We start from the raw sequence: 13,168 nt of genomic DNA, 5'->3' as shown, positions 1-13,168 counted from the left end.
TGTATACTGACATGTAACCCTAACACACGTATATAGAAAACAAATGACAGTTATTATATACTGACATTTAACCCTAACACACCTATTCAGAAAACAATTCACAGCAACTGTATATTAACATNAAACAAGAATTTCAGGTAATAAATGGAAAATAAATCGGAATAACTTTGATTGCACATGTTTGATTTTTGTAAATGGTGTGAAACAGGGGAGACAATTTAATGTCATTCCTCTCAACCTAGTCTCAGAAGATGGCCTGACATTTAGAAATACTGTGAACTTTATTTTGCACATGGTTCTTGATGAACTAGCAGGTAGTTTGTATATTGAAGGAAATATACTTTATTATGTTCCTCTACAGATGAAAACAATATTTACTGAAGCACAATTGTATTATGAGAAATGACACTGATATTGACATCATTTATCATCTGTGTTTAACTACAAGTACTTGACAGGCCTATAACTGTGGATTAAATAGCCACCATTGAAAACATTATCTTATCGTTTTACAGGAGACAGAAATGCAGTAAGGGCAGCCATTCTGAGCTGCAACAATGCGATGAAACGTGAAGTTGATGGGCGAGATCTTCCCAAGAAGAAACTATCCGATGAAAAAACATGAAAGCCTGCAGCTTTCCCATTAGAAGTGTGTAACAGTTTATACTATGCTACACGATGTACACCTAGTGACAATGCATTGTAACATGTTTCATCGTCTGCCTGATGTAGTTCTTGGCATGGATAATACATATATGTAGCTTTGATTTAAAGCATATATACAATCAATAGCCTCGATAATTCAGACACGATTTCCTTCTCTGCTTAAAGTCGCTGGATTGAGAGAGCTTGATTACTGAAATGTTATTAGTGAACATGTGTGTTGTAGAAAGGCTACATGTTTCCTTAAACACTGACTGGATAGTGGGACAACCAGATTAGAGGTGTTGTGGTGAAGGGACAAACAAATATGTGAAAGCTGGATTAAGCAGCTCGATGTATATAACTGAATTGGAAAAAAAGTGAAATATAGTATACCTCGCTTTATATTACATTTTTGTACTTCTCATTTGTCAGAAGAAACGTGATATTAACTGGAATGTGACATAAAGAGAAAACATGTTTTTCTGACCATTTCAGCTGTCGAAACCCTGAATTGACCATAATTAAATGTCCAAATGTAGTAGAAGTATTTGTAAGTGACACAGCTTTTTCTTTATTAACAATGAAATAATTGTGTTTTATTTTTTTATTTTATTGATATATGCAGCTAAAACTCTTGCTAAATTCCGGGAGTGCTCTACGATTGTACATGTTCAAATAGGCCTAGAACTATGTATCAGCATTAATGTGAGCAGCACACCCTGAATAGCTTTTAGTAGCTTTGGTAATATGCGAGCAAGGTGCACTTATATTATAGTTGGCAAATCTACATACTTAACTTTCCAAGGATATTGTATGTATGTCATTTATAATAAGTTTTTTTCCATTCAGAGATTGCTGGTATTTATCCACATGTTTCTGAATTTTGTTCAAATCCTTCCAAATATCCAAAACACCACTACATTTCATGAATGTCTTAGCCCAATAGTCTACCATAAGACTACACTGTGACTTTGGTCCAAGTGAATACAGTCCTGGAACTTACTTTGAAAAAAGTCACATCTCATGTATTTTTGTTTAAATGTGTGTATATATACTACACTCTTGATGATTTGTAATACATAATGGGTCTAGATTGATCATAATGAATCTAGATTAATAATACATTATGTACCTATTCAAGTTAACTCTTTCAAACGCATGTCTGCTAGCTGTTTTAATCAATTATTAATTACCTGTTTTCACTGTTTTGTGTTAAATATATACTATGTGAATTATCCCTCTTGGACTGAACAAGTTTCTTTAATTTCCAGAAACAGTCTAGAATAAAAAACATTAAAAGATTCCGTCCTTACAGAGTATCACCAAGCAATAATAATCTGTTGCTGGTTGCATTAAGGTGTTTCCTATCCCACTGAAGTGTGGCTTTTCATATATACAGTAACCTCCCTTTAATTTTGTTTTTGATATAACTAGCATAACAGTTGGGCCTGGATACTTCCGTTGACCAGGTAGCTCAATCGGTTACAATTTTAGTGTAACAATCTGCAGTCCGTCGTTCGAATCTGGCTCTAGCTCTTTTTACACTCAAAACACTGTTGTTGATTATATTTTGTTAATTTCATCTTTAATCATTTTGGCATAAAATGTCCCGCAAGGTATCGATTTCTTTTCAGAAATGATTTTTCAAAGCTAGTCTTGCCCAAAAAATCCGTTTCCAATGCATGGTTCAAGTTTTTGGCAGTAGATCAATAAAGGATTACATTACTTAGATGTGGATACAGGTATAAATTTCTACTATAAGTAACTGTCATCCGTCATGCCATCCCAGATAAGCACAGAAGCCAATGTTCAGTTCGACTTCTGAATTTGGTTGAGCCAAACTGCTCTTCTATTTATAATGTAATATGTGGAAAGTGACCTTGATCAACAATCCAAAGCAAGTAGTTTGCGCAAGGACAGTCCTGCATTCTAGGCAATGGAGTTTCATTGAACCAAGACATTTTACGTACAGTGTGGAAGCTGAGAATCCGTTAAAAGTAAGTTTAATTGCTATTTAAAAGTTAAAAGCAATCCCCAAGCAAGCACTTTTCACAAGGGAACCCTGTTTGAATACGAGTTTGATTGAGCAAAGGAAACTTAAGTTGTGTGGAAACAAATCTGAACAGATAAAAATTAATTAAGCATCATTGAAATAGCTCCTCTGATCTGAAATGTTGGGTGAATCATCAGAATGTCAGTGCTCAAAGGATCATCAATTCAGGAAGGATTGTTAAATTGTCAATGCTTGAAGGATCCTAAATGCAGGAAGGATTGTCGGATTGTCTATGTAGGAAGGATTGTCGGATTTCCAAAACAGAAAGGATTGTTGGATTGTCAATGCTGGAAGGGACGTCAATGCAGTAAAGCTCGTTGGATCATCGATACAGGAGGAAAGTCTGCCCTTGTCCAGTTATAACTATACTAGACTGTAAATGTTAATGTTATGCATGTATTCTATTGATTTACAATGCTGGTGCAATAATGAATAAGTCTCTTGTTTCATTTTGTTAAAATAAAATGTTCATTTTTATTTCCTTCACACTCACACAGATAACAGTTCATACTGAATATATATTTAAAAATGCAGTAAATTATGGTAGATAATACATAAATATGAAGGTATATGAGAATTTAATTTTTATCATCAACATAAACAATATTTATTACAAATATAAAACAACCTTTAAAGGAAAAGAACTGTGATCACACATTCTGGAATGATACTTTACCTACATGTACCTCTCACTTGTCAAACATGACAATGGTCAGGAGTTCTTGGATTTCAACCAGAACTTTTATGAAATTTTCTAGAGAGACTTTGTTCTTAAACTGTCAAGTCAGGCGAAACTATGAGTTGGACCACATAAGGAATTTGTCGATGAGAGCAAAAATCACAGGTATGTGAACAGTATTACCAATGATGACACTTAAAAGTTTTGGTAGAAATTTTGACCTGTAGTATTTAACTACCCACCATGGTATTGCATCACAAATGAATGCCCACAATGTAAAAACACAAAGTCTTGTGGCCATGATTTTTTTTTTTTTTTTGTCAAATGGCCACATTTCATTAGACAGAAATTTAGGCTATCAAAATCTCTGCTATTTAATGGCTTATAGTCGATAAGCATGGGCAATTATGGAAGAAAAGTTGTTCCCTTCCAACAGAAGAATAAAAAAATGATACAGTTCAAATTGTGATACTTTCCAATGAAAACCTGGATTGCTCAATACTATCTACTACAGACTGTAACTACGATCTGGTGAGTTGTAATAAACATGGCTTCATTTTCACAAATATTCTAGATCTGTCAATAAGTATAAAAATAGTATTGAGATGAAATTTTCTAACAAATTGGAAGAAGTATTCTTTTTTAATGTTAAACAAGTCAAATTGCACTGTTCAGTGTTCTGAAAGTCTGCTTCCTGGAGGGCAATAACCTTCAGTTTGCTTTTTTGGGTGAATATAAAGACCTAATTTATTTACAAATATAGCAAACTATATAATCTTGAGGCGTAGTCATTCAAATATAAAAAACACTTATTGCCCTCATTTGATTTTTGGAGCACACATTATGCATATTCATGACCTATTGATGTTAAATATCAAATCTGACTAGAATCGTGGAAACCTCTCAGGAGTAGTGGTCTTTTAAAACCTGAATCAAACCATGGCCTAATGAATCTGCAAAAGTTCTTTGAATGTTGAATGTTTTAATGTTTGAATTAATATATTTGATTACTTTGACCATGAATGAAAGAAAATCAATGTTATTGAAGCAACACATACTTATAGCCTTCATTACCAGGTAGATACTGGTCAAATACAACCCTAGGCCTTTATTACCAGGTACATATATACTGGTCAAATACGATCCTAGGCCTCCTGTAACTAAAAAGAAAGTAAGATGTTAATACGTTCTACTAAAGAAAGGTCAGATTCATTTATTTGAACAACTGAGAGCCCTCCTTCCAAGCTACCATACTCACTGGTCAAATGGCATGAACTTTGTTTTAATATATCATCAGTGTCATGTATATGACCAGCTTTTATAGCCATCCTCGCTTCTAGCTGGTGAAATATTATGACCCCTGACCTTAGTTACTTGAGAAGTAATGATCATGAAGATTTAATATATTTCACCCTTTGACCTTAAAGGAAGGTCAAGTTTGTTCAGCTGTGCAACTTTGATAACCTTTTCATTCCAGCTATACATAATGGAAAAAATATTACGACTCTAGGTCTCCTGGCATTTGAGAATATATTTTAACAAATTTGATCACTATCAACTTCAAAGAACATTAATATTGAGGCCATGCATTTGAACAACGATACATGTAGCTATTCATTCAAGCTGTCTTCTGGTTATATACCTAATGGGTCACTAGTGACTCATTAGGGACACAAAAACTCGGGCGGTTATGAATTTCAAACACAACAGAAAGTAAGGAAGGCGAGGTTTGATCTACAGACTTCTTATGGTACCGGTAGTTAAAACTGCACATACAACCAATGACAGTCACGAACTACACAGATACCCAATAACTGAATAAGCTATTATAGATCTACAACCAAGTCAAGAAATTAACTGCACATTCTACCAAGATTAACTGAACAACAACAAAGGTAAGGCATTATTGCCCCCTGAAAGTTGTTAATTGACTTAACAACTTAGACAAAAGCATAAGCTCGCAGTCGTACAGCGCGCATGCTTATCTGTGACGGCCCTGATTATGTTTACACAATCAGTGTCAGCCACAATACACGCAAGAGTCTTTGTCCCAGAAAACGATATGTGGTGAGTCCATTCAAAATAAAAGTAGCCAATGGCTACTTTGGCTACAGACAGCGCAAGCCCTGCCATGAACTGCATGCAGATCATATAACTTAAAACAAAGGTTTGCCATAAACAAAATTCACAACTATGAAGATCGTAGTTAGGCAGAGAATCAAAAAGACTGGTGAAGTAGTGCCTATTGCAGCTATTCCTCTGCAGGTACAATTGGTCTCCAATGTCCCACAGAATTTTAGATTTGGGGGTATATTTGACATTCCCCTTGGTACTTTGTTACTTAGGGCAATTGTTGAAAAGTGGGAGTACAACCAACCATTTGGGAGTTAATAATGACTCCCAGCTGTTCAGGTTCAGTCCAGTTTTCAGTTCATGGTGCGACTCAATTCCGCTGAAAAAGACTGAAATATGCAGTCAAAGTCTATGTACATGACTATTGTATATGATATGTTTGATCTTCACATGAGTCCACATGAATATACATTTGGGGATACAAGATTTGACTGCAGTGATGACCAGGTCATCAAAGAATGGTATGCGGACTGCGTTTTTAGGTCAACTGTGCCAAATGCTAAAAAGACCAATTGCATGAATCTTCGCCCATCATGGTCCATTAAATCTCTTAAAGAACCATAATTAAGGCATTGAGTCCTTGTAAATGACGAGAAGGTAGCCGAGATGGAAGCTATAGGCATTTAAAGTTATTCAAAGTCACAGGGGTCAAGTATGTTAAGAAATCTGTTTATGACTTCTCATGTTCTAGAAGACTAACCTAGAGTAAATTATATGATATTTGACCAGTATGTAACTGGGATAAAGTGAAATTTTAGCCAATTTTATTCCTTCTGATCTTATATCTTAGGTCTTTCAATGACATGATTTGCCTTTTTAGCTTTGAATGCTTTCTTGAAATTTTTGCTTTTAAAAAATCAGTTCAGCAGTTTTTGAAAAGAAGTCAAATATGTGATCGGACAGACAACACACAACAACAGACAGAAGCTGATTGCAATTAATCACATGAACCTACAAGATATATGGGTTTTACATACATAAAAGGATAGATATACATATATCATAATACTGAAATGTACCACAACCTTTATAACATAGTATCCTGTAGAGATTATAAAATAACATTTATCTAAACATTTTAACTCTATAATATTTCATCCTTGTTGGAAAAATAGGGGGAGGAAATTAAATTTGATGGACAAGTTATAACAAACTTTCGCACTTTTTTTTGTTTTACAGGTTTTACATTGAGTTTGATTGAAAATAATAAGGTTAAATGTTGACTACAGACAAAGAGAACTTATAACTACAGTTTCAATCAGTTCAATCTTGTACTTTTATGAAAATCGCTTTAACAAAAATAGTTTATGCATAGACCACAAACAAAAGGCAATTTGAAGGCCCCACCATCTGATAATGCTTGGCCAAATTTACAATGATTCTGAGGTATTAAAGCTATTCACATTTAAATATTCATCAAAACATCAGGAATGTACTGAGAAAACCTTGTACAGTTATATATTTTATATGTTAAACACCCTACATGTAGTACAAACATGTACATCCAACATGCAATATACACCAGTTCCTGGAAGTTCAGTATGAACTGAGTGTACTAAAAGTATAAAAAAAACTATCTATATTTTGTCCAGTGATTATCGACAACATCTGTCACAACAATACTCAATTGTCTGTAAAAATATGATACTGATTTTGATTGCTGATGTAAATTAATATTGAAGATGATCATCGTAATGTGTATTAATATTAATCCTCTGAATTTCCCTGCCATATAGTAAACTGGACAAGATCTTCCTGTTTGTCAAGTTAACTGGGAAAGATCTTCCTGGCTGTCAAGTAAACTGAACAAGATCTTCCTGGCTGTCAAGTAAACTGGACAAGATCTTCCTGGCTGTCAAGTAAACTGGACAAGATCTTCCTGGCTGTCAAGTAAACTGAACAAGATCTTCCAGGCTGTCAAGTAAACTGGACAAGATCTTCCTGGCTGTCAAGTAAACTGATCAAGATCTTCCTGGCTGTCAAGTAAACTGGAAAAGATCTTCCTGGCTGTCTAGTAAACTGGACAAGATCTTCCTGGCTGTCAAGTAAACTGAACAAGATCTTAGGGACTTCCTAATAATCTGTCTAGTTTCCTGGACACAATCTTAGGGTTGTTAAATTTTTGCAAGAATTAAGCACATAAGTTAACTATTAATTACAGGACATCAATACATAGACTTGCATTAGCTCCAGTATCAGCGACAAACTATATAGAATTTCACAGGTTCCAATTATTGGGGAAAAAAAAGAAATATAAGAGTTGAATCTTGTTTTTGTCAATTCCATGGGGTAATGAATTTAGTTGTTAAGTGGTTTTGAGACAAAATCAACATGAACTACTTGTTGAATTTGTCTCGAGACCAACTCAATTCATCGCCCGATGAAATCGACCGAAGAAAGATTCAACCCTTAAGTATACTGGACAAGATTTTTAACACTAGTTCCGGATCCATTCCTCACTGTCTAGTTTATTGGACACTTTCTCAGAGACTCCATTCCTCCTATCTTATATACTGGACAAGATTTTAGATACTCCCTTCCTCACTGTCCAGTTTATTGGACACTTTCTCAGAGACTCCATTCCTCTTGCCTTATAAACTGGACAAGATTTTAGATACTCCCTTCCTTGTAGTGTAATATACTAAACATATGATCTGAAGACTTATGCCTCGCTGTAAATTAAACTAGACACGATATTAGAGATTCCCTTTCTTGCTTGGTGTCTCATGTACTGTGAAAGCTAACTGATATTTCTGTGAATCTAATTTAACATCAGAACCTATACGGGAATCAATGAGGACCATGTATATTGTATCTATGCACTAAGCATTGACTTGAAATTTCCAGCAATATCCTCTGTCAAGGTCATCAAAAGTGACCCTTGTTTGGTTAGCATGTGACGTCCGAAGAAGACGAAGGACAACCCCAATACTACACAACCAACATTGAGGGACTTTGTCAGCATCTGAAACCAAGCAGAACGGACAGCTGAGAACAAGATGAAAGGTGTAATATTCAACACTATTTTGTCTGTAACATTCAACTTAACTGTCAAATGAGCAATACAAGTTTGCAGTATTTTTAACTGAAAATAAACAAAAAAATACCAAAATGTGTTATTTCCCTATATGCAGTAAATGTTATATACCCCCTCCCCAGGGAAGAATGCATGACCTGGATATAATGAAATTCTCAATTTTGATGAAGCACATTAGGACCTTTCCATCCATGGAGAGTATTTGATTCTAGCATATCTGGAGTGGGTCTAAAGAAAAAGATGATTGTTGAAATTTTGGCCAATTTCAGCTGACGGTCTGAAATGTGACATTATTTCGATGTGATATATGACGTCATGAAGACTTTTTGGTCAGCAGAGGAATATCTACTGCCAAAACACAGTCAGCATCTGACATTGCAATATGGAAATAACCAAGTTTTAAACAAACTTACAATAAAGCTTTACCAATTGAAAAGTTAAACCATACTTTTCCTGTTCTTTCCAAATATGTTCTTGGTATTTGTACAATATTTATTTTTGCATTCAAAATGTCAGTGTCAATTTTTTATCAAATTCGGGTATGAGGTTGGAGGAAAGAATCCATCAGTATGTAGGTATGTGGGATAGAGAAAGTCTACCATCAGTATGTAGGTATGCAGGATAGAAAAAGTCTACCCTCAGTATGTAGGAATGTGGGATAGAGAAAGTCTACCCTCAGAATGTGGGATAGAGCAAGTCTACCCTCAGTATGTAGGTATGCAGGATAGAAAAAGTCTACCCTCAGTATGTAGGTATGTGGAATAGAGAAAGTCTACCCTCAGTATGAAGGTATGTGGGCTAGAGAAAGTCTACCCTCAGTATGTGGGATAGTGAAAGTCTGCCCTCAGTATGTAGGTATGCGGGATAGAGAAAGTCTACCCTCAGTATGAAGGTATGTGGGATAGAGAAAGTCTACCCTCAGTATGTGGGATAGAGAAAGTCTACCCTCAGTATGTAGGTATGTGGGATAGAGAAAGTCTACCCTCAGTATGTAGGTATGTGGGATAGAGAAAGTCTACCCTCAGTATGTAGGTATGCAGGATAGAGAAAGTCTACCCTCAGTATGTAGGTATGCAGGATAGAGAAAGTCTACCCTCAGTATGTAGGTATGCAGGATAGAGAAAGTCTACCCTCAGTATGTAGGTATGCAGGATAGAGAAAGTCTACCCTCAGTATGTAGGTATGCAGGATAGAGAAAGTCTACCCTCAGTATGTAGGTATGCAGGATAGAGAAAGTCTACCCTCAGTATGTAGGTATGCAGGATAGAGAAAGTCTACCCTCAGTATGTAGGTATGCAGGATAGAGAAAGTCTACCCTCAGTATGTAGGTATGCAGGATAGAGAAAGTCTACCCTCAGTATGTAGGTATGCAGGATAGAGAAAGTCTACCCTCAGTATGTAGGTATGCAGGATAGAGAAAGTCTACCCTCAGTATGTAGGTATGCAGGATAGAGAAAGTCTACCCTCAGTATGTAGGTATGCAGGATAGAGAAAGTCTACCCTCAGTATGTAGGTATGCAGGATAGAGAAAGTCTACCCTCAGTATGTAGGTATGCAGGATAGAGAAAGTCTACCCTCAGTATGTAGGTATGCAGGATAGAGAAAGTCTACCCTCAGTATGTAGGTATGCAGGATAGAGAAAGTCTACCCTCAGTATGTAGGTATGTGGGATAGAGAAAGTCTACCCTCAGTATGTGGGATAGTGAAAGTTTACCCTCAGTATGTAGGTATGTGGGATAGAGAAAGTTTACCCTCAGTATGTAGGTATGCGGGATAAAGAAAGTTTACCCTCAGTATGTAGGTATGCGGGATAGAGAAAGTCTACCCTCAGTATGTAGGTATGTGGGATAGAGAAAGTCTACCCTCAGTATGTGGGATAGTGAAAGTTTACCCTCAGTATGTAGGTATGTGGGATAGAGAAAGTTTACCCTCAGTATGTAGGTATGCGGGATAGAGAAAGTTTACCCTCAGTATGTAGGTATGCGGGATAGAGAAAGTCTACCCTCATGTATAGGGGTGTAATACACTAGATAGAATGTCCTACATTATACGCTACAGAGTCCGTACATACAGCAGTATTTATACATGTTCTATAGGGGTGTAATACACTAGATAGAATGTCCTACATTATTACCCCTTTGAGAAAAATCTAGGAATCTGATTGGTTAAAAAATACAGTGTACTAAACCACATTCATAAATCTCGGGGGGTATACGAAAATCTCAGGGGGTATACGGTCTTGTCACTTGATTCTCAGCAGTAATACGGTGGAATCAAGTGATTTTACAAGGGGTATACGGGTCACGTGTCTTTGTATCTTGCGGCGGGGCAACGGGAGACTACTCGCATTCGTGGTTTGTTTCGCTGTTTACAAAATCGCAAAACGTTTCGCTTCGCATACCGATGAGGAAATACTCGCCAAAAGGGCAAACTATATATGTGCCACAAAACACACAAAAGTCGAACAGACAAGTGGCAAACATGCTGAGGACGTATTAAAAAGAAAAGAATCAGGAAGAACAGTTCGAGGAATTTGATAAAGCGAAACTAAATGAGGTACTGTGCCATTTTTATCTTGACAACAGAAAAGTTGACGGAGAACTGTACAAACCTAATATAAAAGACTCAAAGGGGTAATAAATTCGTTACACGGATTTTTGGCAGGGTATAAGGGATGGTATGACCCGTATACCCTGCCAAAAATCTGTGTAACTAATATTTTGCGCTACAGAGTCTGTACATACAGCAGTAATACATGTTCTATAGGGGTGAATTACACGGGAGGATACTAGCCTTGTCCTGCCACTCCCGTCTTTTGATACATTCATGGTACCGGGTCCTTGAAAAAGACACCTGAAAAATTGTGATAAATAAATAAGATTTTTCAGCTTTCCTTTTATCTCAATCTGATTAAATACAAAACAAATATTCTAAGGACTTTGAGTGTGGTAGTGGTAACATCTAGTATAGTAGAGGTAACATCTAGTGTGGTAGTAGTATCTAGTGTGGTAGTGGTAACATCTAGTGTGGTAGTAGTATCTAGTGTGGTAGTGGTAACATCTAGTGTGGTAGTGGTAACATCTAGTGTGGTAGTGGTAACATCTAATGTAGTAATGGTAACATCCAGTGGTAGTGGTAACATCTAATTTAGTAATGGTAACATCTAATGTAGTAATGGTAACATCTAATGTAGTAATGGTAACATCTAGTGCTGAAATAATATAGTGTAGTAGTGGTAACATCTAGTGTGGTAGTGGTAACATCTAGTGTAGTAGTGATAACTTCTAGTGTAGTAATTGTAATAGGGTAGTAGAGGTAACAAATAGTGTAGAAGTGGTAATATCTAGTGTTGTAGTGGTAACATCTAGTGGTAGTGGTAACATCTAGTGTAGTAGTGGTAACATCTAGCGTGGTAGTAGTGGTAACATCTAGTGTAATAGTGGTAACATCTAGTGTGGTAGTAGTGGTAACATCTAGTGTAGTAGTGGTAACATCTAGTGTGGTAGTGGTAACATTTTGTGTTAAGTAATGGTAACATCTAGTGTGGTGGTGGTAACATCTAGTGTGGTAGTGGTAACATCTAGTGTGGTAGTGGTAACATCTAGTATAGTAGAGGTAACATCTAGTGTGGTAGTGGTAACATCTAGTGTGGTAGTGGTAACACCTAGTGTAGTAGTGATAACTTCTAGTGTAGTAATTGTAATAGGGTAGTAGAGGTAACGAATAGTGTAGAAGTGGTAATATCTGGTGGTAGTGGTAACATTTTGTGTTAAGTAATGGTAACATCTAGTGTGGTAGTGGTAACATTTTGTGTTAAGTAATGGTAACATCTAGTGTGGTAGTGGTAACACCTAGTGTAGTAGTGATAACTTCTAGTGTAGTAATTGTAATAGGGTAGTAGAGGTAACAAATAGTGTAGAAGTGGTAATATCTGGTGGTAGTGGTAACATCTAGTGTAGTAGTGGTAACATCTAGCGTGGTAGTGGTAACATCTAGTGTGGTAGTGGTAACACCTAGTGTGGTAGTGGTAACATGTAGTGTGGTAGTAGTGGTAACATCTAGTGTAGAAGTGGTAATATCTGGTGGTATTGGTAACATCTAGTGTAGTAGTGGTAACATCTAGCGTGGTAGTGGTAACATCTAGTGTGGTAGTGGTAACATCTAGTGTAGTAGTGGTAACATCTAGTGTTGTAGTGGTAACATCTAGTGGTAGTGGTGACATCTAGTGTAGTAGTGGTAACATCTAGTGTTGTAGTGGTAACATCTAGTGGTAGTGGTAACATCTAGTGTAGAAGTGGTAACATCTAGTGTGGTAGTGGTAACATGTAGAGGGGGAGTAGTGGTAACATCTAGTGTAGTAGTGGTAATATCTAGTGTAGTAGTGGTAACATCTAGTGTTGTAGTGGTAACATCTAGTGGTAGTGGTAACGTCTAGTGTAGTAGTGGTAACATCTAGTGTTGTAGTGGTAACATCTAGTGGTAGTGGTGACATCTAGTGTAGTAGTGGTAACATCTAGTGTTGTAGTGGTAACATCTAGTGGTAGTGGAAACATCTAGTGTAGTAGTGGTAACATCTAGTGTTGTAGTGGTAACATCTAGTGGTAGTGGTAACGTCTAGTGT

At 36.5% G+C, this 13,168-nt stretch overlaps 1 protein-coding gene across 1 annotated transcript in view; it reads right to left on the bottom strand.

Annotated features, from left to right (window-relative positions):
* Nucleotides 1–3,142: 3,142 nt before the first annotated feature.
* LOC110446473 (kynurenine 3-monooxygenase-like) overlaps nucleotides 3,143–13,168 on the bottom strand; it is a 37,549-nt gene continuing 27,523 nt past the window's right edge. The window contains exons 13-14 of the mRNA XM_021491646.1: nucleotides 11,341–11,400; nucleotides 3,143–8,475 (exon numbers count right to left, since the gene is read on the bottom strand). Of these exons, the coding sequence (XP_021347321.1) occupies nucleotides 8,326–8,475; nucleotides 11,341–11,400 (210 nt within the window). The 3' untranslated portion in view covers nucleotides 3,143–8,325. The remainder of the gene's footprint in view (nucleotides 8,476–11,340; nucleotides 11,401–13,168) is intronic.

Source organism: Mizuhopecten yessoensis, unplaced genomic scaffold (assembly GCF_002113885.1).
Source record: "Mizuhopecten yessoensis strain PY_sf001 unplaced genomic scaffold, ASM211388v2 scaffold2699, whole genome shotgun sequence".
NCBI lineage: Eukaryota > Metazoa > Mollusca > Bivalvia > Pectinida > Pectinidae > Mizuhopecten > Mizuhopecten yessoensis.
This window is presented reverse-complemented; position numbering and strand designations above follow the sequence as displayed.